Source organism: Heterodontus francisci, chromosome 1 (genome assembly GCF_036365525.1).
Source record: "Heterodontus francisci isolate sHetFra1 chromosome 1, sHetFra1.hap1, whole genome shotgun sequence".
Classification (NCBI taxonomy): domain Eukaryota; kingdom Metazoa; phylum Chordata; class Chondrichthyes; order Heterodontiformes; family Heterodontidae; genus Heterodontus; species Heterodontus francisci.
Genome location: NC_090371.1, coordinates 284,099,957 through 284,127,621, shown reverse-complemented (window position 1 = coordinate 284,127,621; position 27,665 = coordinate 284,099,957). Strand labels below are relative to the sequence as shown.

The following is a 27,665-nucleotide window of genomic DNA, read 5'->3' as shown; positions in this document are numbered from 1 at the left end:
AAAACAAGAAATGCTGGAAATACTCAGCAGGTCTGGCAACATCTGTGGAGAGAGAAACAGAGTTAACGTTTCAGGTCAGTGACCCTTCTTCAGAACTGGCAAATATTAGAAATGTAAAAGGTTATAAGCAAGTAAAGTGGGGGTGGGGCAAGAGATAAGAAAGGAGAAGGTGTAGATAGGATGAGGTCACAGAATAGCTGACCAGAAGGTCATGGAACAAAGATATGTTAATTGTGTGTTGAAAGACAAAGCATTAATACAGAAAGGACTGAAAATTGAACAGCCACAAGTACAAGCATGAAAAAAAAAGTGGGTAAGCAAACTGAACAAACTAAGACGAAATAAAATTTAAAAAACACAAAAAATATATAAAAAAAGGAAAAATAAAAAAATTACTCAAAATAAAAGTAAAATGGGGGGCCCATAATGCTCTGAAATATTACATTTGGTCTCCACATCCAAATCATTTATATAGATTGTGAACAGCTGGGGCCCAAGCACTGACCCTTGTGGTATCCCACTAGTCACAGCCTGCCAACCTGAGATTGAGCCGTTTATTCCTACTCTCCATTTTCTGTCCATTAACCAATTCTCAATCCATGCCAGTATATTATCCCCAATCCCATGTGCTCTAATTTTGTTTACTAACTTGTGTGGGACTTTATCAAAAGCCTTCTAAATACAAATACACCACATCCACTGGTTTGCCCTGATCTATTCTGCTAGTTACATCCTCAAAAACCTCCAACAGGTTGTCAAACACAATTTCCCTTTCATAAATCCATGTTGACTCTGCCCAACCCTACCATTATTTTCTAAGTGACCCATTATAACATCCTTTATAATAGATTCTAGCATTTTCCCGACTACTGATGTCAGGCGAACAGATCTGTCTGTAGTTCCCCGTTATCTCTCTCTCCTTCCTTGCTTAAATAGTGGGGTTACATTTGCTACCTTCCAATCTTCAGGAGCCATTCCAGAATCTATAGAATCTTGGAAGATGATCTCTACAGCCACCTCTCTCGACACTCTGGGATGTAGATGATCAGGTCCAGGGGTTTTTTCAACATTCAGTCCAATTTCTCCAATACTACTTTTTTACAAATACTAATTTCTTTCAGTTCTTCGTTCTCGTTGGTCCCTTGGTTCTTTAATATTTCTGGGAGGTTTTTTGTGTCTTCCTCCGTGAAGACAGACACAAACTATTTGTTTAGTTTCTCTGCCATTTCCTTACTCCCCTTTATAAATTCCCCTGTCTCTGCCTGTAATGGGCCCACATTTGTCTTTGCGATTCTTTTCCTTTTTACATACCTATAAAAGCATTTATAGTCCATTTTTATGTCTCTTGCTAGTTTACTTTCATATTCTATTTTCTCTTTCTTCATCAGTTTCTTGGTCTTTCTTTGCTGAATTCTAAATGCTCCCAATCCTCAGGCTTACTACTTTTTTGGGCAACTTTATTTGCCTCTTCTTTTGATCAAATACAATCTTTAACTTCTCTTGTAGCCATTGTTGGATCACCTTTCCTGTTGAGTTTTTGTGCCTCAAAGGAATGTAAATTTGTTGTAAACTACATATTAATTCTTTAAATGCTAGCCATTGCCTGTCTACCATCATACCTTTTCAATTTGTTTCCCAATCCACCACATCCAACTTGCTCTTCATACCTTCATAGTTTCCTTTGTGTAGATTTAAGACCATAGTTTCAGATTGAACAAAATCACTTTTAAATTTCATGTAAAATTCTATCATATTATGATCACTTTTCCCTGGAGGCTCCTTTACAAAGAGATTATTAATTAGCCCTTTCTCATTGCACAATACCAGATCTAAAATAGCCTGTTCTCTAGTTGCTTCCTCAACATACTGTTCTAGAAAAGCATCTCGTGTACATTCCAGTAATTTGTCCTCCACAGCATTAGTACTAATTAGGTTTACCCAGTTTATATGTAGATTGAATTCCCCCATGATTAATGTATTACCTTTGTTACATGCATTTATAATTTCCTGGTTTATAGAATGCAAAGCAGCTAATTCAAATAATCTGATTTATTTTTTTTCTCAATTTCCCATTTTGTGTGAGACTTGCACTGCTGAATTAAAATGATTGAATAATTCAGCAGTGTTAACAGAGCAATCCAGGACCTTTGTGTAATCTGTTGCTGAATTTTATGACTGTCAGTTTTGGAACAGTAAAAGTTTGAGTTGCCTCAGTGAAATGAGCTTACTTAATCAAAATAACATATTGGGAGAAATGTTTTGTTAGTTGTTTTACTTTCAGGTTAATATGTGCACATGACCCATTCACGATCAATCTATTTAAGTATGTTTTCTCTAGATGATACTATCACATTTGACTGGGATAATTTTGACTTTGCACGGTAGGGTATAACAGATGAGAGCGAATGAGTCGTCTATTTTATATCTCCCAGAATTTTGTTTCCATTGAAGTGCCGGATGACTTCACAGCAAACCCAATATTTCAACAGGGGTTAGGACCCTAACTTGACCAGAGAAAGGACTCAACATCTGTTTCAGGCCTGGGCCCTGGACTCTGAATATGTTTTTTTTGCCTACACCAATATACTGGGAGTTGCACTTCGAGCTCATAATGAGTGTGTGCTTCCTACCCGCCATCTTGGAGGCCTAAAATGGTGGCCAAACAGTGAAAGTATAGAGACAGGAGAGGTCCAAAGAGACTTGGGGGTTCAGGTACACAGATCATTAAAATATCATGCACAGCTAGAGAAAATGATCAAACGTCTAATGGAATGTTGACCTTTATATCTCGAAGACGAGACTAGAACGGGGTAGAAGTCATGCTTCAGTTGTACAAAGCCTGGATAGACCACACCTGGAGTTACTGTGAGCAGCTCTGGGCACCACACCTTAGGAAGGATATATTGGTGTAGGAGGGAGTGCAGTGTGGATTTACCAGAATGATACCTGGACTCCAAAGGTTAAATTACAAGGAGAGATTACACAAACTAGGGTTGCAGTCCCTGAAATTTAGAAGGTTAAGGGTGATTTGATCAAAGTTTTCAAGATATTACGGGGAACAGATAGGGTTGATAGACAGAAACTATTTCCGCTGGTTGGAAAGTCTAGGACTGGGGGCCACAGTCTAAAGATTAGAGCCAAATCTTTCAGGAGTGAAATTAGGAAACACGTCTACACCCAAAGGGTGTTAGAAGTTTGGAACTCTCTTCCGCAAACGGCAATCGATGCTGACTCAATTGTTAATTTTACATTTGGGATTGATAGATTCTTGTTAACCAAGGATATTAAAGGATATGGAGTTAGGTCACAGATTGACTATGATCTCATTGAATGGCGGAACAGGTTTGAGGGGCTGAGTGGCCTCCTCCTATACCTATTTAACATCATAACAACAGCCAAACTACCAGCCTTGGTTATCACTACATCATATTCATTATTCTCATTATTTCACTTGTTTTTCAGTTCTTCAGTAGAAAAATGTTGCACTGCATATTAAAAACAAATGGTAATGAAAATGTTTCATTTGAAAATAGAATTCCAAATGTATTTCATACACTATATTTGCTGAAGGGAAATGGTTCCTGAATAAAGACTCCATTCCATAGCTACTTTTACTTCTGTAACCCCTTTATTTCCAAGTTGCTGGTTTTAAGATTGCCCTTGACGACATTCTTCAGTTAACTGCACAGATATCTGAGAACCTTGGGGAAGAGGAACAACTCGTGCAAGGTCTCTGTGCCCTTCTATTGGGCATCTGCATCTATTACAATGAGAACTCACTGGAGAACTACACTAAGTAAGTGATTCCACAATCCTGGAGTGCAGAACAAGTTCAAGGAACATAATTAGTTGCAAAGACCCGATGTGAAACAATTTTTTTTTTTAAATGGAGCAAGGTGTCTTCATAACCTAGTTTTTAATTTGGAATGGCTTACAAATATATCTAATGGTGAAAACTTTTTTGTGATTTCCTTTTTACTTGCTGTGAATTATTTAATCAGAAGAATGTGGTGAATTGGTTATTTTACCAAGAAGAAATGTATTGTGACAACCACCCTGTATTGGCCAGCAGCCCCCGCCCCCCACTGCCCCACCCCACATTCTCAGATTTCGACACTTCTGCATATCAAACCATAGCTGATTTGACCCAGCCACAGCAGGTGCCTCTGTTCCCAGTGAGGGTGTGAATTTGTTTCAGATGGTGTCTGTCAACTCTACATTGTCTTCCATGCTTCTTCTCCAAGCTGGGCACTAGTTCCCCCATCCCCTTCCCCTGCACTATCTGCAGCGTCTGACCTACAGACTGTGCATTCCTTGGAACACGGGCTGATTCTTCAACATGTTGCAGATATCTCGGCCTTAATTCTCTGATTTGCTGACTGCTGCCCAGTGCAGTACTGATAGGTATTTGGGTTTTTCTTCATTATTATTCTTGAGCATTGAGTGCAGAAACTATCCAGCCTTTTATCATGCATTGCCCATCTTGCAGGATGAGTTTAGTGTTCATGTTAAAAATCCCTATGATCCTGACCTTGGAAAGAAGCCATAAATCCTCAGCAGCCTTGCTGATTCCTACATTTGTTTTTGAGCTCCGAACTACTTGCGATTCCAGAAAATTGAAAAATCTAACATATTCCAGAGGTTCTCCCTGAAGTCTGATATTTCCGTGTTGATGCTTGACCTTCATTGTCTTAGTCTTTCTAATATTGATAACGGTGAGATGTTGCTAGCTTCAGAAGAGCCCTCTAAGAAACTTTCTTCTGGGACAATATCAGCAAAATACAAGTTGACAGGTCCAGTGGTCTTCAGCCATTTGATGCTGCTGTTATCTTTTAGTTCCTTTAGAATCCAATCAGTTCCAGTGTCGAAGCAAATGCAGCCATGTCTAGTTCCCATTGTTTCAAAACCATTGTGTTTGCAGCCTCTGTCCTATTTTGCCAAGGTTCTTGATTATTTTTGGGGTGCTGAAGGGTTGTAAAATAGTACAGAAAGAGACCCATTAAATGCTGTCAAAGGCATTTGCGGTGTCCATTAAGAATTAGTGGCTTCTGAAATTCGTGATCTCTGGTTATCCTTCCCAGAATAACAATCTGGTCATTACAAGATCTCTGGGAAGAAACCTTCATTATTCTGAAGCATCATCTTTATTCTCAATAGGGTCTGAGTATCACCTTGAGTCTGAGGTGTAGAACAGTGCTGAACACTTCCGAACACTGATGAAAAGAAAATTGTCAGACCTCTCCAGCTGTCGTCATTATTAACCTTTCCACATTTTGATAGTTCGTTACTGTCTCATTTGTGGGTTCCACACTCCAGCATATCTTGTCCCTGCACCCTGATTACCTTCTTCCTCCTTGCTGTATTTTTAGTAATTTCCTTTTTGGTTTCAGGAGCTTTTTTGAATTGTTGTTGGGCCTTTACAACCTCCTGTGTGATTTTCTTTAAAATTTATTCTTGGGATGTGGGCATCACTGGATAGGCCAGCATTTATTGCCCATCACTAATTGCCCTTGAGAAGGTGGTGGTGAGCTGCCTTCTTGAACCGCTGCAGTCCATGTGGGGTAGATACACCCACAGTGCTGTTAGGAAGGGAGTTCCAGGATTTTCACCCAGCGACAGTGAAGGAACGGTGATATAGTTCCAAGTCAGGATGGTGTGTGACTTGGAGGGGAACTTGCAGGTGGTGATGTTCCCATGTGTCTGCTGCCCTTGTCCTTCTAGTTGATAGAGGTCGTGGGTTTGGAAGGTGCTGTCTAAGGAGCTTTGGTGCATTGCTGCAGTGCATCTTGTAGATGGTAAACACTGCTGCCACTGTGCGTCGGTGGTGGAGGGAGTGAATGTTTGTAGATGGGGTGCCAATCAAGCGGGCTGCTTTGTCCTGGATGGTGTCGAGCTTCTTGAGTGTTGTTGGAGCTGCACCCATCCAGGCAAGTGAAGAGTATTCCATCACACTCCTCACTTGTGCCTTGTAGTTGGTGGAAAGGCTTTAGGAAATCAGGAAGTGAGTTATTCACTTCAGAATACCCAGTCTCTGACCTGCTCTTGTAGCCAAAATATTTATGTAGCAGTCCAGTTAATTTTCTGGTCAATAATGAGCCTCAGGATATTGATAGTTGGGGCTGTTGAATATCAAAGGGAGGTGGTTAGACTCTTTCTTGTTGGAGTTGGTCATTGCCTGGCAGTTGTGTAGCACAAATGTTACTTTCCACTTATCAGCCCAAACCTAAATGTTGTCCAGGTCTTGCAAATATGCATGGACTGCTTATTATCTGAGGCGTCGCAAATGGTGCTGAACATTGTGCAATCATCAGTGAACATCCCCACTTCTGATTGAAGAATGGTCATTGATGAAGCAGCTGAAGATGGTTGGGCCTTGGACACGACCCTGAGGAACTCCTGCAGAGATGTCTTTGGACTGAGATGATTGACCTCCAACAACCACAACCATCTTCCTTTGTGCTCGGTATGACTCCAACCAGCGGAGAGTTTTCCCCCTGATTCCCATTGACTCCAGTTTTACTACAGCTCTTTGATGCCATACTCAGTCAAATGCTGCCTTTATGTCAAGGGCAGTCACTCTCACCTCACCTCTTGAATTCAACTCTTTTGTCCAAATTTGGATGTGGCTGTAATGAGTTCTGGAGACAAGTGACCCTGGCTGAACCCAAACTGAGCATTGGTGATCAGTTTATAGCTGAATAAGTGCCGCTTGATAGCACTGTCAACAATGCCTTCCATCACTTTGCTGATGATGGAGAATAGACTGATCGGGTGGTAATTGGCAGATTTTTCCTGCTTTTTATGGAAGGGGCATACCTGAGACGTATGGGAACACCACCACCTGCAAGTTTCCCTCCAAGTCACACACCATCCTGACTTGGAACTATATCGCCGTTCCTTTGCTGTCACTGGGTCAAAATCCTGGAATTCCCTTCCTAACAGCACTGTGGGTGTACCTACCCCACATGGACTGCAGTGGTTCAAGAAGGCAGCTCACCACCACCTTCTCAAGGGCAATTTGGGATGGGTAATAAATGCTGGCCTTGCCAGTGATGCCCACATCCCATGAACGAGTAAAAAAAACTTATCTGTTCTAAGGGTTCTTGCAAAACGTTCTTTGTGCTTTCTCCCAGTAGGCATGAGTTCCTGATTCAGTAATTCACTCCTCTCTTCCCTTTGCTGCTTCTCTCCAGTAGGGAATTGAGGGGGTAATTCATCTCTGATGGAGTGAAGTTTTTTTATGTAACATACATGCATGTTTTCTCCAGCCTCACCTGAGTCTAAAATATATTTAGTAAAATGACAGCTGTTTTGCAAATCTTGCATCTTCATAAACAGTTGCCAAGATTCTGTAATATAATCCTTGATTGTGAGAGATTACTTTGCATTTACTGTCCTGAAGGCAAAAAGGCAAATCTGTTGCTGGAAGTTCAGCTTGTATACTCTGTAGCAAACATCAAATGACATTATGTGCAACTATATTTCAACTCCGAGTGAATTTTAGTTTTGGGGAGTCCATTTACAAAGAAATGGTCCTCTAAACATGCCTTTGGTATAATGATTGGGTTACATTTTTGTAAAGGTGGTCTAAGATGGAATGCTTAATGAAGATACTGACAAGTATTGTATAGGGACTTAAAAGGAAAACATTTTGCCTGTGCAGTATAATAATAGAGTAAAAGAGTTTTGTTTCAAATGGCAGAAGGTCCAGTAACCAGAGGGCAAAGATTTTAAGGGGATTGACAAAAGGATCAGAGGTGACATGAGGAAAATGTTTTTACCCAGCCAGTGGTTAGAATTTGGAATGCACTGCCTACAAGGGTGGTGGAAGCAGATTCAACCAATAACTTTCGAAAAGGAATTGGATAAATACTTGAAGGGGAAGTCATTTGCTTGACTATGGGGAAGGAGCAGTGGAAAGTGGGGCTAGTTAGATAGCTCTACCGAAGGGTCGGCACAGGTACGATGGGCTGAATGGCCTCCATTTGTCTATATAATTCTACTCTTTGGACATGAAAATTTGACCTTTTTTTCTTTGAAATACAGGATATTCAGCTGAATGAATTGAAGAAACAAGTAACTGCCTTAACCAATCAGAATGAACAGAGTCAAGCAACTATAACACAGCAGGCATCACAGATTCAACAGTTGAGGGACCAGTACAATCTCCTCAAAATACAAGGTATTACATGCAGTGTGAAACAATCCCATCTAACTTTTCTCTCTTTAATATCCAAGGCATGCAATTGTGAAAAGTATAGATTTTCAGGACTGGTTAGGGACGATTACAAAAAACTTGGTTTTCCTCCCACTCGCCTCAGTCTCTACAAATTTGTAAGCCCTCATCCGTAAAGCACTTGTAAACGATGCTGTTGATCCGTTATAACTTCTTTTATAACCAATTTCTTAATTTACATTTAGAAGTAATAGAGAGAGCACATGCTCATCGCAAATGTAAATTATGATTGTTTTTGGACACGATTATCAATATATGGAGATTCCAAGTTGAATTCTTTGGTTTTTGCAACTGTTGCCAATAGTTGAGGGCATTTTTTGAAAATCATTTTTAGCATTGTGTAAATAATTGTCCAGAAAACTGTTGCATTTAATCTAGCAACCACGCAATACTAAGTAAAGTTCCACTGTTTACACTGCCTCTTTCCATTTTTTGAAAACAAGAAGCTGGTCAGGCTGCCACCCCTTCCCTCCAAAGAAAATAAAAACAAAATACTGCGGATGCTGGAAATCTGAAATAAAAACAAGAAATGCTGGAACCACTCAGCAGGTCTGGCAGCATCTGTGGAAAGAGAAGCAGAGTTAACGTTTCGGGTCAGTGACCCTTCATCGGAACTGGGTCACTGACCCGAAACGTTAACTCTGCTTCTCTTTCCACAGATGCTGCCAGACCTGCTGAGTGGCTCCAGCATTTCTTGTTTTTATCCTCCAAAGAAAATGTTGTTTAAGGAATGTGTGACCATTCAGTGGGAATATGTTTATCTTTCAGGAGTGGTGTCTTTTGCATTTATGAGCACAATATTTTTTCTTAAGCATCTTTTTTATTAATACCCATTTTCAAGTTGTGCATTGGTGACAAGAAAAGGAATTACTGGCGCACACACTGCAGCTGAGCTGCTTCTCCAAATCCGAACAAGATCCAAGTCCGTTGAAGTTGGCTAATAAACGCTTGATTGGTGCAGGGGAGAGTAAAAAACAACTGAACTGAAAAGAAGGCCATTCTGTGAAAGAGCAGTGGAATGTTTCAATCCTTGGTGTTAAGGCATTTCAAGTTTACTCCTGACATCACTTAGAAAATTACATTTTGTTCCTGTACATTTCACTCTCAACGTAGTATACATGTATACAAAGTGTATTGCAGAATGACATTGCAGACCTTGCTTTGATTAATACAAGTTCAGGAAGTCAAAGTGTGTTTCTGTTGCTTAGGTAAACCCCTAGACAGCCAACATCACATTCACAATGAGGCAGCACAGATCAATGGCATCCAACCTAAGGCCGACGCAGAAGAAATTGGAAGGTTACGAGAAGAGATCGAAGAACTGAAAAAGCAGCATGGTGTATTAGAAGGACAGCTGGCTGAAAAGGAGTCTGTGATTGATAAGCTGGTACCAACTGTTTGACATTTTATGAATTAAGTATAACACTTCTCATTGACCTCTCATTTGGGCTATGGATCAGATTGCACACAAGAACAGATCTGCAGCCATGGACCTCCTTTCAGCAGGAGTGATTGCTTCTCAACTATAAACTGAGAGTATGGCAATTGTTCAGTGACATTTTCAGTCTTGCATAGAATTTTACTGTATAGAAACAGGCCATTTGACCCAACAGATCTACGCCAGTGTTTATGCTCCATTCACCCACCATAATTCATCTTACAAACATACAAATTAGGAGCAGGAGTAGGCCACTCGGCCCCTCGAGCCTACTCCGCCATTCAAGAAAATCATGGCTCATCTGATCGTAACCTCGACTCCACATTCCTGTCTACCCCCAATAACCTTTCACCCCCTTGTTTATCAACAATCTATCTACCTCTGCCTTAAAAATATTTAAAGACTCTGCTTCCACCACCTTTTGAGGAAGAGAGTTCCACGACCCTCTGAGAGAAAAATATTCTCCTCATCTCTGTAATAAATGGGTGACCCCTTATTTTTAAATAGTTCTAGATTCTCCCACAAGAGGAAACATCCTTTCCACATCCACCCTGTCAAGACTCCTCAGGATCTTATATGTTTCATTCAAGTCACCTCTTACTCTTCTAAACTCCAGTGGATACAAACCGAGCCTGTCCAATCTTTCCTCATAAAACAACCCGCACATTCCAGCTTTTATTCAATTCCCCTTCGCAATAAATGACAACATTCTGTTAGCTTTCCTAATTACTTGCTGTACCTGCAATTCATGCACTAGGACATGCAGATCCCTCTGCAACTCAGAGCTCTGCAATCTCTCACCATTTAGATAATATGCTTCTTTTATATTCTTCTTGCCAAAAAATGATCAATTTCACACTTTCCCACATTATACTCCATTTGCCAGATCTTTGCTCACTCATTTAACCAATCTATATCCCTTTGTAGCCTCCTTATGTCCTCTTCACTTTTACTTTCCTGCCTATCTTTGTGTCATCAGCAAATTTAGCAACCATACCTTCGGTCCCTTCATCCAAGTCATTTATATAAATTGTAAAAAGTTGAGGCCCCAGCACAGATCCCTGTGGCATGCCACTCGTTACATCTTGTGAACCAGAAAATGACCCATTTTTGCCAACTCGCTGTTTCCTGTTAGCTAGCCAATCTTCTATCCATGCCAATATGTTACCCCCTACACCAAGAGCTTTTATTTTCTGCAATAACCTTTGATGTGGCACCTTATCAAATGCCTTCTGGAAATCTAAGTACAATACATCCACTGGTTCTCCTTTATCCACAGCACATGTAACTCCCTCAAAGAACTCCAATAAATTGGTTAAACATGATTTCCCTTTCACAAAACCATGTTGACTCTGCCTGATTACCTTGAATTTTTCTAAATGCCCTGCTATAACGTCTTTAATAATAGCTTCTAAAATTTTCCCTAAGATAGATGTTAAGTTAATTGGCCTGTAGTTTCCTGCTTTCCTTCTCCCTGCCTTTTTGAATAAAGGAGTTACATTAGCCATTTTCCAATCTCATGGAACCTTCCCCCAAATCTAGGGAATTTTGGAAAATTAAAAACAACACATTAATTATCTCACTAGCCACTTTTAAGACCCTCGGATGAAGTTCATCAGGACCCGGGGACTTGTCAGCCCACAGCTCCAACAATTCGTTCAGTACCACTTCCCTGGTGATTGTAATTTTCTTGAGTTCCTCCCTCCCTTCCATTTCCTAATGTACAGCTATTTCTGGGATGTTACTTATATCCTCAATAGTGAAGATCAATGCAAAATACCTGTTCAATTCATCTGCCATCTCCTTATTTTCCCTTATTAATTCCCCAGACTCACTTTCTATAGGACCAACACTTACTTTGTTAACTCTTTTCTTTTTGAAATATCTATAGAAACTCTTACTATCTGTCTTTATATTTCTAGCTAACTTTCTCTTATACTCTCATTTTTACCTCCTTATCAATCTTTTAGTCATTCTTTGTTTTTTTTTAAATATTCTGTCCAATCTTCTGACCTGCCTCCCATCTGTGCATAATTATATGCTTTTCTTTAAGTTTGATACTTTTTAGTTAACCGAGGATGGTGGGACCTCTCCTTGGAAGTTTTCTTTCTCATTGGACTATATCTTTTCGGTGTATTCTGAATTATCCCCTTAAATGTCTGCCATTGCATTTCTATTGACCTATCCCTTAACCTAATTTGCTAGTTCACTTTAGCTCGCTCTGCTTTCATGCCCTCATAATTGGCATTAATTAAATTTAAAAGACTAGGCTTAGACCCATTCTTCTCTCCCTCAAACTGAATGTAAAATTCAATCATATTATGATCACTGCTGCCTAGGGGTGCCTTCACTATGAGGTCATGAATTAATCCTATCTCGTTGCATAATACCAGATCTAGTATAGCTTGCTCTGGTTGGCTCCAGAACGTGCTGTTCTAAGAAATTATCCCGAAAACATTCTATGAACTCCTCATCTAATCTACCTTTGCCTATCTGATTTTTCCAGTCTATATGTAAATTAAAATCCCCCATGATTATTGCCATACCTTTCTGACAACTCCCATTATTTCTTCCTTTATACTCTGTTCTACCATGTGGTTACCGTTAGGGGGTCTGTACACCATTCCCACGAGTGACTGCCTGCCTTTGTCATTTCTTATCTCTACCCAAACCGCTTCTACATCGTGATTCCTGAACTTAGGTCTATCAACCCTATCAACAGATTCCTTTCTCCCTTATGTATATCTAGCTTCCCCTTAAATGCATCTAAGCTGTGCTCCTCAACTACTCCCTGAGGTAGCGAGTTCCACATTAACACCATTCACTGGGTAAAGAAGTTTCTCTTGAATTCCTGTCACTAATAAATCCAATATCTTATAATTATGGCCCCTACTTCCAGTCTCCTCTATATGATGGTGTGGTGGTAATGTCACTGTACTAGTAATTCAGAAGCTCAGTCTAATGCTCTGGGGACATGGGTTCAAATCCCACCATAGTAGCTGGTGGAATTTAAATTCAATTAATTAATAATAAAAAGCTGGAATTAAAAGCTAGTCTCAGTAATAGTACCATGAAACTATCATCAATTGTCTTAAAAACCCATCTGGTTCACTAATGTCCTTCAGGGAAGGAAATCTGCCATCCTTACCAGGTCTGGCCTACATGTGACTCCAGACCCACAGCAATGTGGTTGACTCTTAACTACCATCTGAAATGGCCCAGCAAGCCATTCAGTTGTCAAGGGTAATTAGGGATGGGCAACAAATGCTGGCCTTGCCAGTGACACCCACATCCCATGAAAGATTAAAAAAAGATTTTAAAATGCTCTCACAGTAAGCTTCCCATTCCCAAACCTCCATACATTTCAACTCATCTGAAATAGTGTTAATGTGTAGCAGGTCCTTGCTGACCAACATCAGCTCCTGGACTCCTAATGGCTCATCTGAAATTCTCATCTTCCTCTCAATGGCTCTTCCTATCTCTGGAATCTCCTCCAGCCATCCTAAACTTTCCATTTCTCTGACTCAGCCTTTTGCACAGCTCCCCTTTTGCTCCATCACTGGTGTCCATGCCTTTAGTTGCCTTAGCCCAAGCTCCAAAATTCCTTCTCCAAATCTCCACGCCTCTCCATCTCACTCTTTTTTTAAGACCCTCTTTTAAAACTCACCTCTTTGACCAAGTTTTTGGTCACCCCTCTTAATCTTTCTTTTACTGGCTTGATATCTAGAATTCTATAGAATTTTTCCTTACAGCTATGTGAAGCTTCTTGGGGCATTCGTAGGAACATCGAAACATTGTTCTACATGAAAGGCTCTATTTTAAAAGAAAGAAAGACTTGCATTTATATAGCACCTTTCACGACCACCGGATGTCTCAGAGCACTTTACTGCCAATGAAATACTTTTGCAGCATAGTCACTGCTGCAATATAGGAAATCCGGCAACCAATTTGCACACAGCAAGCTCCCACAAACAGCAATGTGATAATGACCAGATAACCTGTTTCTATGATATTGGTTGAGGGATAAATATTGGCCAGCACACTGGGATGAACTCCCCTGCTCTTCTTCAAATAGTGTCATGGGATGTTTTACAGCCCCCCGAGCAGGCAGATGGGGCCTCGATTTAATGTTGCACCCAAAAGACGGCAGCTCCCTCAGTCAAACACAAACCTCTGTCATTATTATCGTTCAACTCCTCTGAGCAATGCCATGAATCATCTGCTAACGATATATGGGTGTTTTCAATCTGTCAAACAGCAGTTGACACTCTCTGTGACAGATGCAAAAACAATCCTATTTCAAAAAAGAGAACAAGCCAGCCATTTGCTGTTTGTTTTGTTGAAGTTGCAGAGCTAACATGTTACATGCACCAGTCACCCTCAGGCATATGATCGATGAGGAATTGCCCTGTAATTGATCCTATTTACAGTAATAACACCTTAATTTATGTAATTATATCTTGATATCGTGCCACCTTAAATAACTTTAGCTTAAAGCAGGAATGTCCAAGCTTTTTCTCTCTGTGACAAGAGGAGCAGATAAATTAAAGAAAGACTTGCATTTCTGTAGCGCCTTTCACAACCACTGCATGTCACAAAGTGCTTTATAGCCAATGAAGTACTTTTTGAAGTGCAATCACTGTAGTAAGGTAGGAAACGCCGCAGTCAAATTGTGCACAGCAAGATCCCACAAACAGCTTTGTGATAATAACCAGATAATCTGTTTTTGTGATGTAAATATTGGCTAGGACACTGGGGAGATCTTCCCTGCTCTTCAAAATAGTGCAATGGAATCTTTTATGTCCACTTGAGAGGACAGACAGGGCTTTAGTTTAATCTCTCATCTGAAAGACGGCACCGTCGCAATACTGCATCACTACTGTACTGGAGCGTCAGCCTGGATTTTTGTGCTTAAGTCCTAGGGACTTGAATCTGGTACTTTGTGGAACACAGGTGGGAGCGTTGCCAACTGAGCCACAACTCAATACTAACTCATCAACTTACAGTGGCATTTAACTAAACACAAGTGGGTTGGACCAAATTTCTGATTGGCCCCTTTAGAGGGCAAGACACAGGCAGCAGTGTGGAATGTGTAATTTGATCATGTCTGATTCCATGTTCTCTGCAATGTGTAATTTGATCCGGTCATTGTCAGGCAATGCTGCTGGGATTTTCCAGTGTGACTGACAAAAGTGTAGATCATGCAAGAACAGTGAGACAATGCACCAAGTGGAGTGCTAGCTAGTATTGTGAAGATCCTCTGTTTTCTAGTGTCCTGCAATTAGAATTCTAGTTGTCTTTGGCTGGTTAAATAAAAGGATTTAGACCTTATGAGTGGGTTCGTCACTTCTTTGGAGTTGTATGTTTTTTTCCGTTCTGGAAGTGATAATAAATCTTTAATTTATAATAAAGGGACCAAATTCAATGCAGAAACATTCATTAAAATAGGAAATGGGAAACAAGAAGTGCAATTACTCAGTGCCCTCCAGATCTCAGTGGTGCTAATGTAGCCAGGAGCTGGTAATGATTTGCCAATCAATAATCCAATGGGCATGTGTGTGGGCTGAAGGTGTGTTTTTGGGGGGTGAGGGTGTGTGAGGGGTATGTGGGGACATCGACTTGAAGAGGACTAGTTTGCCAGGTTATGGGGAGAAAGCTGGGGTGTGGGACTAAATTGAGCAGCTTGTTCAAAGAGCCAGCATGGATGTGACGGGCTGAATGGCCTTGTGCTCTGCTGTAAGATTCTGTGATTCAGCATAAGTGTAATCCTGTTGGTACCCCATCTGCAGGCATGCCTGGTGCTGCTCCTCGCATCCTCTTCCACACTCCTCATTACACCACATTGGCCACCCAAGTTCAATGACATCAGTTTCTAGACCATGGCTGGGGGATTTCTGCTTCTGTATTTCCCAGACATGACTTCGCACTGATTCACGTCAGCCCCTGCTTTTCTGTCGATGGTTCAGATACTGGATTTCTGAGTCCACCACTGAGAGTTGAGGTCCTGCTAAACTTCCATCACCAGGTGTGTCGCACTGGAGACACATCAGCCTCAAAAAGACATTGCTCATCTCCTCCTCTCATCTGCTCCCCCCCACTTACGAATAGTCACTGACTATTATCAGAAATGTGGATCTGAGGTCTTGCTTGGTCAAGAGCAAAAAGCAGGAACTACTTACATGTGGCCTGATGAAGAGCACAAAACACCATGAATGCATGAGTGTGTTACTGTTACTCTCTGGACGGCCGCCTCCAGGCTCGGCAAGGCAATGTAACAGGCATGGGAATGGCAACAGTGTCATTCAGCAGCCTGGCCTCATGTTCCTGTAGCGTGTGGCCTGAAAGCTGGAGCCTGCTGTTTGCTGCCTGCAGTGGTACCTGCAGAAGCACACTGCTGCTGGACCTGGCAGCAGGCAGCTCCATGTTAGAATGTTTCTACATCACAATATATTAAATGATGTGCTCCAGTCCTTTATCAAGCAGTTTATCTCCTGAATTGCTGCGAAAATCACAGAATTGTTACAGTGCAAAAGGAGGCCATTCGGCCCATCGTGTCTGCACTGGCTCTCTGAAAGAACAATTCACTCCGTTCCAATCCCCCGCCATCTCCCCGTAACCCTCACCAGCTACATTACAGGAAGACACAACTTGTATTTAGAACGCTTCACATTATGCATTACTTCGAAGTGCTGACCCACTGTTTCCTTGAAGTCAGTCATTTGTGGCTTCAAGTCCCAGTCCAGAGACTTGGGGACACTCCCACTGCCGGTACTGAGGGAGTGCTGTACTGTCGGAGGGTCAGTACTGAGGGAGTGCTGCACTGTCGGAGGGTCAGTACTGAGGGAGTGCTGCACTGTCAGAGGGTCAGTACTGAGGGAGTGCTGCACTGTCGGAGGGTCAGTACTGAGGGAGTGCCGCACTGTCGGAGGGTCAGTACTGAGGGAGTGCTGCACTGTCGGAGGGTCAGTACTGAGGGAGTGCTGCACTGTCAGAGGGTCAGTACTGAGGGAGTGCCGCACTGTCGGAGGGTCAGTACTGAGGGAGCGCTGCACTGTTGGAGGGTCAGTACTGAGGGAGTGCTGCACTGTCAGAGGGTCAGAACTGAGGGAGTGCCGCACTGTCGGAGGGTCAGTACTGAGGGAGTGCTGCACTGTCGAAGGGTCAGTACTGAGGGAGTGCCGTACTGTCGAAGGGTCAGTACTGAGGGAGTGCCGCACTGTTGGAGGGTCAGTACTGAGGGAGTGCCGCACTGTCGGAGGGTCAGTACTGAGGGAGTGCTGCACTGTCGAAGGGTCAGTACTGAGGGAGTGCCGCACTGTCGAAGGGTCAGTACTGAGGGAGTGCCGCACTGTTGGAGGGTCAGTACTGAGGGAGTGCTGCACTGTCAGAGGGTCAGTACTGAGGGAGTGCCGCACTGTCGGAGGGTCAGTACTGAGGGAGCGCTGCACTGTTGGAGGGTCAGTACTGAGGGAGTGCTGCACTGTCAGGAGGGTCAGTACTGAGGGAGTGCTGCACTGTCAGTTGGTCAGTATTGAGGGAGTGCCGCACTGTCGGAGGGTCAGTATTGAGGGAGTGCCGCACTGTCGGAGGGTCAGTACTGAGGGAGTGCTGCACTGTCAGAGGGTCAGTATTGAGGGAGTGCCGCACTGTCGGAGGGTCAGTACTGAGGGAGTGCTGCACTGTCAGAGGGTCAGTACTGAGGGAGTGCCGCACTGTCGGAGGGTCAGTACTGAGGGAGCGCTGCACTGTTGGAGGGTCAGTACTGAGGGAGTGCTGCACTGTCAGAGGGTCAGTACTGAGGGAGTGCCGCACTGTCGGAGGGTCAGTACTGAGGGAGCGCTGCACTGTCGGAGGGTCAGTACTGAGGTAGTGCTGCACTGTCGGAGGGTCAGTACTGAGGGAGTGCTGCACTGTCGGAGGGTCAGTACTGAGGGAGCACTGCACTGTTGGAGGGTCAGTACTGAGGGAGTGCTGCACTGTCGGAGGGTCAGTACTGAGGGAGCACTGCACTGTCGGAGGGTCAGTACTGAGGGAGTGCTGTACTGTCGGAGGTGCCTATTTTTGCCAGTTTAACCGAGGGCTTGTCGGCTCTCTCAAGTGGACATAAAAGATCCCATGACATTATTTTGAAGGAGAGCAGGGGAGTTCTCCCCGGTGTCCTGGGGCCAATATTTATCCCTCAACCAACATCACTGAAACAGGTTTCTTGTCATTAGCGAGCAATTTGGAACGCTAATGGTATGTTAGCCTTTATCACAAGAGGATTTGAGTACAGGAGTAGTGAAGTCTTGCTTCCATTGTATAGAACCTTGGTTAGACCGCACCTGTTGTACTGTGTGCAGTTTTGTCCCCTTACCTTGGGAAGGATATTATTGCCATGGAGGGAGTGCAACGGAGGTTCACCAGACTTGTTCCCGGGATGCTGGGACTGTCCTGTGAAGAGAGATTGGGGAAACTGGGCCTGTATTCTCTAGAGCTTCAAAGAATGAGTGTTGATCTCATTGAAACCTACAAAATACTTAAAGGGATAGACAGGGTAGATGCAGCTAAGATGTTTCCCCTAGTTGGGAAGTCTATAACCAGGGGACACAATTTCAAAATAAGGGGGAATCCACATAGGACAGAGATGAGGAGAAATTTCTTTACTCAGAGGGTTGTGAATCTTTGGAATTCTCTACCCCAGAGGGCTGTGGAAGCTCAGTCATTGAATATGTTTAAAGCAGAGATTGAGGGATTTCTAAATACAAATGACCCAAGGGGATATGGGGATAGTGTGGGAAAAAGGCATTGAAGTGGATGATCAGCCATGATCATATTGAATGGTGGGGCAGGCTCGATGGGCTGAATGGCCTACACCTGCTCCTATGTTCCTATATCCCTATTATCACAGTGCTGTTTGTGGGAACTTGCTGTGCACAAATTGGCTGCCATGTTTCCCACATTACAACTGTGACTACACTTCAAAAGTACTTCATTGGCTGGAAAGTCATTTGGGATGTGGAATTACACAGGTGCTGTGAACACAAATCCTTCTTCTTCACTGTTATGCCGAGAATTTGCACACAGCAAGATCCCACAGGCAACAGTGAAATTAATGATTAGTTAATCTGTTTTGCTGATAGTTAGTGGCGTGGTAAATAGGACAATTGATTTTCCATGAGATCTTTACTGCTTTGATGTCTGTTGCAAAGGATCTACTCCTCTGACAGTGTCAGTCAATATTCCATTGACATCAACCTGGTTTATAGTGTAAAGTCTCAGCCTACACCTCCTGTCAGAGTCAGAGATTTACCAACAAAGATAACCTCACTAAATTGTCTTTGTATGAAATTGATCTCAAATCAGGAGTGTTAGTGCCGTGCATTCTCTGAACTCTGAGTGCTACTTTATATCGGTATCGCTGTGTATTCGAGCAGAGACTGAAAGCTGCTCTCTCCGATTAAATGAAATGACATTTCAGACCGAATGTTGAGTGAGATTTTAAATTCGTTCAGGAGACGTGAGCTATCCCAGCATTTATTGCCCATCCTGAATTACTCTTGAGAAGGCGGTGGTGAGCTGCCTTCTTGACCCACTGCAGTCCGTGTGGGGTTGGTGAACCCACAATGCTGTTAGCAAGGGAGTTCCAGGTTTCTGACCCAGCGACAGTGGGTCAGATTTTAAGAGCCAGCTGTCGAACTCGGCGGTGAGCTCAAACAATGTGGGCTGCAGGCCAAAGAGACATCACGTGTGGGGAGCGGGCTGTTTGTCCCGGGCAATGGCGTCAGCTGCCTGTGCTCAGGTGCTGGCATCATTTTTAAAGGGCAAACAGCCCCGCCACCTAATTCAAATTTTTTAATGCATACCCCCAAAATGAAAGAACTAAATTTCTAACGTTCCTTTCCCACCCACCCCCTTCCCCCCGCAATAACGATTACATTAACTATTTGCCCTTTCCCCACAAAAAGCACTGACCTTTTACATCTGGCCTTCCCCCCCCCCCACTGGGAATTCTGCAGTGAGTAACTCACCTCTTGACTCCCCAAAGCCTATCCATCATCGACAAGGCACAAGTCAGGAGTGTGATGGAATACTCTCCATTTGCCTGGATAAGTGAGGCTCAAGAGGCTCAACACCATCCAGGACAAAGAACTGGGATGCTGTCAAGACCCATAGTCTTTGCTGTATCCACTGCACTCAGCAGTTTTTTGATATCACGTATAGTGAATTGAATTGGCTAAAGACTGGGATCTGCAATGCTGGGGACCTCAGGAGGAGGCTGAGATGGATCATCCACTTGGCACTTCTGACTGAAGATGGTTGCGAACACTTCAGCCTTGTCTTTTGCACTGATGTGTTGGCTCCCCCATCATTAAGGATGGGATATTTGTGGAGCTACCTCCTCCTGTTGTTTAATTGTCCACCACCATTCACAATTGGATGGGCAGGACTGCAGAGCTTTGATCTGATCCATTAGCTGTGAGATCGCTTAGTTCTGTCTATTGCATGCTGCTTCCGTTGTTTAGCATGCATGTGGTCCTGTGTTGTAGCTTCACCAGGTTGGCAATTCATTTCCTGGTGCTGCACCTGGCATGCTCTTCTGCATTTCTCATTGAACCAGGATTTATATCCTCACTTGATGGTAATGGTAGAGTGGGGGATATGCCGGGCCACGAGGTTACAGATTGTGGTTGAATACAATTCTGCTGCTGCTGATGGCCCACAGCGCCTCATGGATGCCCAGTTTTGAGTTGCTAAATCTGTCCTTAAACTATTCCATTTAGCATGGAGATGTCCAACTACATCCCTCCATTGTCAGTACACATGTACAATAGTGGACAGGGTGTTGACGATAAACCCATTCAATTTAAGACTCGACTGTCAAACCACCAGAATAAAAATAAAATGCAGAACTCAGAATCCAGGAGATGAAGTCACAACAGAAATCACAGAAATGAGTAGGAGTGAAGCTATCCTACTGATACTGAGGGCTAGCATTCAACTGGAGACCACTGACATGGAGGGAAGGCATGACTCTCTGTGTGATGTGTAGCATGTTCTGCTTCAGATAGTCAAGCAGTGAAGGATAGAACTGGAGTCGCATCTTGACACGCTTAGAAGTTTTTATTTACAGAGTCACACATTATAAACATGCAGCTCCAAACCCAACAATTAGAGTTTCAGTCTGTTCTTATATATATAGGAAGGAACACAAGTGAATCCCCAGTTAACACCACCACCTGAATACAATTAAATACCCAATTAATATACAATTAACATAACATTTATGAAGAATAGAGAATTATAATGTTGTGTTACCTAAGACACAGGAGAAAGCTTCCCCCCCACATAGGTTCACAAATATTTAAGCCACATTGTAAAGTTAGTTCCAACTTTCAAAGTGTTCTCCTCTTGACATTGTTGAAAATGACACCAACTCACTTTCTCCAGCCCACCAACCCTTTCAGAAACCATCAACAGGCATCAACACAACAATAAACCTTTCTAAAATTCCTTTCTGTCAATATCTTTGTTACATTATTGGTAGATCATGTCATTGATTCAATGAACCATCCAATGGGAATGGCTTGTGTGATCAGTATCAGGTTCCCAGAGGATGAGGAGAAGTAAACAAACAGAATTTCTTCTAATTTACAGCAAACGTAAAAGTATAAGACAAGTCAGATTGACGTACTGGTCTGCAATGTAGAGGCGAGGTTTTTAGTAATAACTAGGGTGAGTGTCTGACATATACAGGAATAATCCAGTGTAATGTCACATCAGGTGCATGATCCTGTAGCAGTATGTTACACTACACGTACCATTCTTTTGGGCCTCCTTATCTCGAGAGACAATGGATACGCGCCTGGAGGTGGTCAGTACGTACCATAAAGAGCTGCAAACCCTCATTCATCCAAATCTAGAAAAAAAAACAAATCTAACCAATGTTTATGAGCCTCTAGTGGTTTAAATAAATATGAAAATCATAAATGGACAACGTTGTCATATTAAACAAAGCCATCAACAATAAATGCTGATTGACCTATTTAAACATTTAAACATTGTCAGGGCCAAATCTTTTCTAAGTTGGGAGTTTTTGTTGATCTGATGAAGAAAGGGTTAAGAAATGTAATGAACCTGTGCACAGTCAGCAAGGATTAACTGAGGGTAAATTTTGCTATTCCCCCCTCCCCCCCCCCCCCCAGTGACTAACGTCTGGAGGGTTAATAATGATTGTATCAGCTCATTTCATCAGATTTCCTAAGCAGTGATTGGTTGTGATTTGGGCAGAGCCTGCAAGGCAGGAGGATAAGTTTCCAGAGAAGTGAGCTGACTTCCAGTGAGAGTGATCTCTCTACTCCAGCTGAGTTTAGTCCATTCACAGTCGAGAAAGGAATTGTGTCACATTTTATTTCACTCCAGTGATCTCTGCACCTTCCAGAAGTGGAGAGGTAATGACAGAAATGTCTTCAACTCTTTCATGTTATGTTTATTCAAGTAGAAACCGAGAGTCAAATTACTGCAACGTCTATTTAACAGTTTCAAAAATATTAAGTGGTGTTATGTCATTTTTTTAAAAAACTAACTGGATCAGTAATTTTTTGTAACATGTGAACAATTATTGATTTTAGATTAAGTACTTGCTTTGAGCAGGGATGTGCTGATCTAAAGTCACTTTAAAAAGTTTCTGTGATGAATGTTGCTGGATGGTGACTGGCTGTGTTGAAGAGATTGACTCAGGAAAGGGATTTTGCTGATTGTAATGGAGGTTTATTTATGTTAAAACTCTCACATTTAATCTAGTCAGAATTATTTCATAAACATCAGCAAAGAAAGTTACTTTTCACCCTTCAGGGTTTGTTTAATTTGTGCATTTTTTTTGTTAACCTTTAGACCGTGTTAGAAAGTCTTCTGGAGTTTGAAGGGAGGTTGGAGCATTCTTAGAAAACACAGGTAGAAATTGTCTATGATGGTCTCTCAGGTCCCTGAACAGATTGTGTTGTCTGTTTCAGTCCGAGTGGATGGCTGCTCTACAAATCTCATCTACCCCAATAGAGAGCAATTTCTTAATGCCATCTGTACAGTGGCTGTGGTTCACTTACCCTGGTTCATCTACAGTGCTCTGAACAGTAAAAAGCTGGTCAAAGAGGTAGGTTTTAAGGAGCATCTTAAAGGAGGAAAGAGAGGTAGAGAGGTTTAGGAAGGAAATTCTAAAGCTTAGGCAGCTGAAGGCATGGTCGACAATGGTGGAGTGATTAAAATCAAGGATGCTCAAGAGACCAGAATTGGAGATGTGCAGAGATCTCAGAGAGTTGTGGGGCTGGAGGAGATAACAGAAGTAGGGAGGGCCGAGACCATGGAGGGATTTCTAAACAAGGATGGGAATTTTAAAATTGAGGTGTTGTCTAACCCAGAGCCAATGTAGGTCAGCGAGCACAGGGGTGAAGGGTGAATGGGACTTATTGTGTGTCCGAACATGGGCAGCAGAGTTTTTGGATGACCTCAGGATTATGGAGTAGAATGTGGGAGACCAGCCAGGAGAGCAGTGGAACAGTCAAGTCTAGAGGTAACAAATGTATGGATGAGGGTATCTGCAGTAGATGAGCTGAGGCAGGGTTGGAGATTGGTGGTGTTATGGAGGTGGAAATAGACTGTCTTAGTAATGGTGTATATATATGTTGTTGGAAGCTCATGTTGGGGTCAAATATGACAGGTGGTGGTGAAATAGAGCTGGGTATTGTCAGCGTACATGTGGAAATAGACTGTGTTTTTGGTGATGTCACTGAGGAGGGGGCCAAGGGTAGATGAGAAAAAGGCTGAATCATGGATCCCAGCTATCAGCTCGGTGAACCAATATAATCAGTCCCCAGTACAAGGGAATTCAGATACCACACTGACATCTACAAGAGAACTTTGCTCTTTTACTGCACTTGACACCTTAGATATAAATGTTCAAAACTTGCAAAATTGTTTTTCTCCCGGAATTTCAGCTAGTCTGTTTCTGTTGGTTTTATTTGATGGAGGAATATTGAGCTCCTTGCTGTCAGACGGTGCAGTGGGATCTGTAACACCGCCATCCTCCCCACCCTCACAACAGGCAGACGGAGTCACAGTGCAATGACTTATCTGAAGGACAATGCAGCACTCACTCAAATCCACATTGAAGTGTTAGTCTAGTTTAGATGCTCCAGTCCTGGAGAGGGAACTGAACCCATAACCATTATATTCTGAGGCACAAGTATTACCAACTGAGCCAAACAGTAAAGAATGATGAGCTAAAAGTGTTAATTTATGAGAACACATTGCACAGACTAGGCTTTTATTTCCTTGCATATCAAAGATCAAGGGGTGATCTAACTGAGGTGTTTAAGATAATTAAAGGATTTGATCGGGTCGATAGAGAGAAATTATTTCCTCTGGTGGGAAGTGGGGGGGTGGTGAGGGGAGTCCAGAACAAAGGGCAGAACCTTAAAATTAGAGCCAGGCCGTTCAGGGGTGATGTCAGGAAGCACTTCTTCACACAAAGGGGAGTGGAAATCTGGAACTCTCTCCCCCAGAAAGTCATTGAGACTGGGGGTCAATTGGGAATTTCAAAACTGAGACTGAGCGATTTTTGTTGATGAGGGTATTATGGGTTACAGATCCAAAGCGGGGAGATGGAGTTATTACAGTTCAACCATGATCTAATTAAATGGTGGAATAGGCTCGAAGAGCTGAATGACTTCCTCCTGTTCTGATGTACCTATTATAAAGTGTAATGTTCCTCTGGAGTCTAAAAGCCATGAAATTCTGCCTCATTGGATATTCATTAGCAATGTATAACAGAGGGGCCACTTCAAAGAGGCCTTTTTATGAGTTCACACTCATGACGAATACAGGTCTCAATTCCCAGTGTGTGTTCATGGCAACTGGGAACGTGAACTCACAGAATTCCCACCGACATCTTACAGATAGGCTCCAAATGACATCAGTGACAGTGATGGATTTTAGTTCTTTTTTGGCAACAATAGATTTGCCGAAACTCAGTCCACTTTTCAATCCAAACCAATGCTGTGAATCTTGGGGACCCATCGTTTTATTTCACCTGTCCGCAGTGATCAGGAAGCAATGTTGTTTTGTATTAAATGCACAGATTCCTGGTGGGTCGTGTCACTCAGTGCTTTGTAGTCTCGTGTCTGCACAATAACTCTCTTCATTACCTCTGGATTAGTGGCTGTGGGCTGATCACTCCCAATGCAAACTGGAACCACAGTGCGCTGAGTGTCTGTTGTGCTCCAGCTGGGAGGTGTTAATTATATTGTCTCAATGACATAGAAAAAATACTTTGTTTGCATCACTCACATTTTGGAATTAAGCAGTTTGATGGAGTAGTGGAAATACTAAGCAGGTCAGTCAGCATCTGTGGGGCAAACAGACAGTTTAATGTCTCAGGTTTAGACACTTCATCAGAACTGGGTTTGATCGAGGATTTGTCCTGTGCAGTTTGTTACATTAGTAACTGTATCTAACACTAGCTGCTGCTTATTAAATATTTGGGACTTTTTGCCCCTTGTAGGGTTCTTTGAACCTAATCTACAATGCAGGTTGTCTTGAGAGCACAGCTCCATTCCTTCAGTGAAAAGAATCACATTTCTTAAACTTACTTTTGGGAAAGGGTTTGGATAAATGCTAAAAGCAAAGATAGGAATGAGAAACAAGCTCACACTGACAGAGAAACTTCTTCAGTTTGAGCTTTTCACCAAAAGCCTTGGGTTTCGAAGCAGCTCATCATTGACGGCAGAATCATGGAAACGAGACTCTCCCTGTGATTCCAGCCCAGAGATCACTTTCATCTGCACTTTCTATCTTTATAGATGTTGTATGGCAATGTCAAACTTCCATAGCGTCCATTTCTGCCCTGCCTGAGCCCATCTACTGAAACTTTCATCCATGCCTTTATTACTTCTAGACTAGACTATTATAACCTTGCACTTTCCGTACACCTGAGTTCATCCAGAATTCTGCTGCCCATATCCTATCTGCCACCAAGTGCCGGTCACCCATCACCCCTGTATTCGCTGACCGACGATGGCCTCCGGTCCCACCCATCTCAATTGTAAAATTCCCACCCCTATGTTCAAACCCATCCATGTCCAAGCCTCTCTTTATCTCTTTAACCTCCTCCAGCCCCACAATCTAATGGGATGTTTGCACTCCTCAATTCTGGCCCCATCCCCAATTTCCATCATCCCACCATTGGTGGCCGTGCCTTCAGCTACCGAGGTCCCAAACTCTGGAATTCCCTCCCTAAACCTCTCCGCCTCTCTCACTCCCCCTTTAAGATGCTCCTTAAAACCGACCTCTTTGATCAAACTTTTGCTTACCTGTCCTAATATCTCCTTATATGACTCGGTGTCAAAATTTGTTTGATAAAGCTCCTATGAAACATCTTGGGATATTTTACTAAGCTAAAGGTGCTATATAAATGCAAATTGTTGTTGTTGTTGCCCTGTGCTACCGAACCCAGAGATTAACACTGCTGAAATTTGAAGTGATATATTGTGGTGCATGGAGCAGTGCCCAGAGTGTGCTGTTCAGGTTGATCCAGGTGTAAAACGTGAGGGTGTGGAGAGAACTCATCTAATTATAGTGTTTTATCAGACATCAATGCTGTAATCTCCGTGACCTAGCTCACATTTAACCTGAAAGTGTAAAGGGTTTTTACTGTTCAGGCAAGTTGCAAAACAGTTGCTCCATCTTCCATTTGTCAGCATGAAAATAAAGAGTTTGAATTATGGAAATGCACAGCCCTGAAAGAGGTGATTCAGGAGGTCATGTCTGTGCTGGTGCTTTGATAGAGCAGTCGTGTATGGCCCCACACCCCTTGCTTTTTGTCTTGTACCTTCCTCACCCTCAAGAACCTGTGCAAATCCCTTTAACAACTGATGGAAACAGCTTCCACCACCTTTTCAGGTAGAACGTTCCAGAACCCAACAACTCTAGGGTGAGTGTAATTTTTTTGGGGGGGGGGGGCGGGGGGAATACTTTAACATATCCATATTTTAGTTTGTGTGTAATTACCTCAGAATGTTGTGATCCCAGTTCTTTGGGGAAATTGAGGATACCTGTTTGGTGAAACCCTCATTCATGCCTTTGTCACCTTCAGACCTGACTATTTGAATACCATGTGTGCTGGTCTCTCATCTTCCACCCTCAGTGAACTTCAACTCATCCAAAACTCTCATGTTGATGTGCTGCCCATTCACCCATAACACCAACCCTTGCTGACTTACATTGACTCCCAATTCCCCACAGAACCTCACATTTAAAATTCTCATTCCTGTGTTTAATTCCTTCAGAACCTCACCCCTCCACACTTTGGTATCCTCTTCCACCCCTTCAACCCGTCCATTCCTCTCACTCGAATTCTCTCCCTAAACCCCTCCTCCTCTCCATCTGCTTCTGTTCCTTTATGACCCTCAATCTCTTTGACCAACATTTTGGTCACCCCCCTCCCCCACTACAATATCTCCTGCTTTAGCACATTTCCTATTTTGATTCTGCCTCTGTTAGCTGTCTTGTGACATTTTCTACTCACTAATTGTGTACAAACATAATGGCATTCTAACAAGAGGGAAAGTGACTGTTTTAAGCCTTTGTCTAATTACCTTTTCACACTGGGTTCTCTAATGAAGGAAGTTCTTGTTTTGCAGATCGAAAACTCCACAAAAAGATGAAAACAGCAATTCTCACCACATTCCTGGTTGCCGTAACGTTTGCCAGTCCAGTATGTATCACTTTTTCAAAATAAGAAACTGCGTGTTAATTAAAACAAATTGGAAATAACATGCTAACTTTTTCTGAATGGACATTTGTTATGTTTAATTATGCTGATTGAACACAGCCCATGTATTACCCTGAAAGGACATTGTACTAAGTTGGTGAAATAAGTTACGAATTTGTTGCATTGGAAGGGGCATTGCTTTAAGCACAGAGCTACACGTTTTAGTGAGGACTAACTGCTTGAGATAC

The 27,665-nt window shown here is 42.6% G+C and overlaps 1 protein-coding gene across 1 annotated transcript in view; it reads left to right on the top strand.

Annotated features, from left to right (window-relative positions):
• Positions 1-21,986: 21,986 nt before the first annotated feature.
• The window catches only part of LOC137377391 (SPARC-like protein 1), a 29,603-nt gene continuing 23,924 nt past the window's right edge, over positions 21,987-27,665 (top strand). The window contains exons 1-2 of the mRNA XM_068046973.1: positions 21,987-22,105; positions 27,347-27,420. Of these exons, the coding sequence (XP_067903074.1) occupies positions 27,367-27,420 (54 nt within the window). The 5' untranslated portion in view covers positions 21,987-22,105; positions 27,347-27,366. The remainder of the gene's footprint in view (positions 22,106-27,346; positions 27,421-27,665) is intronic.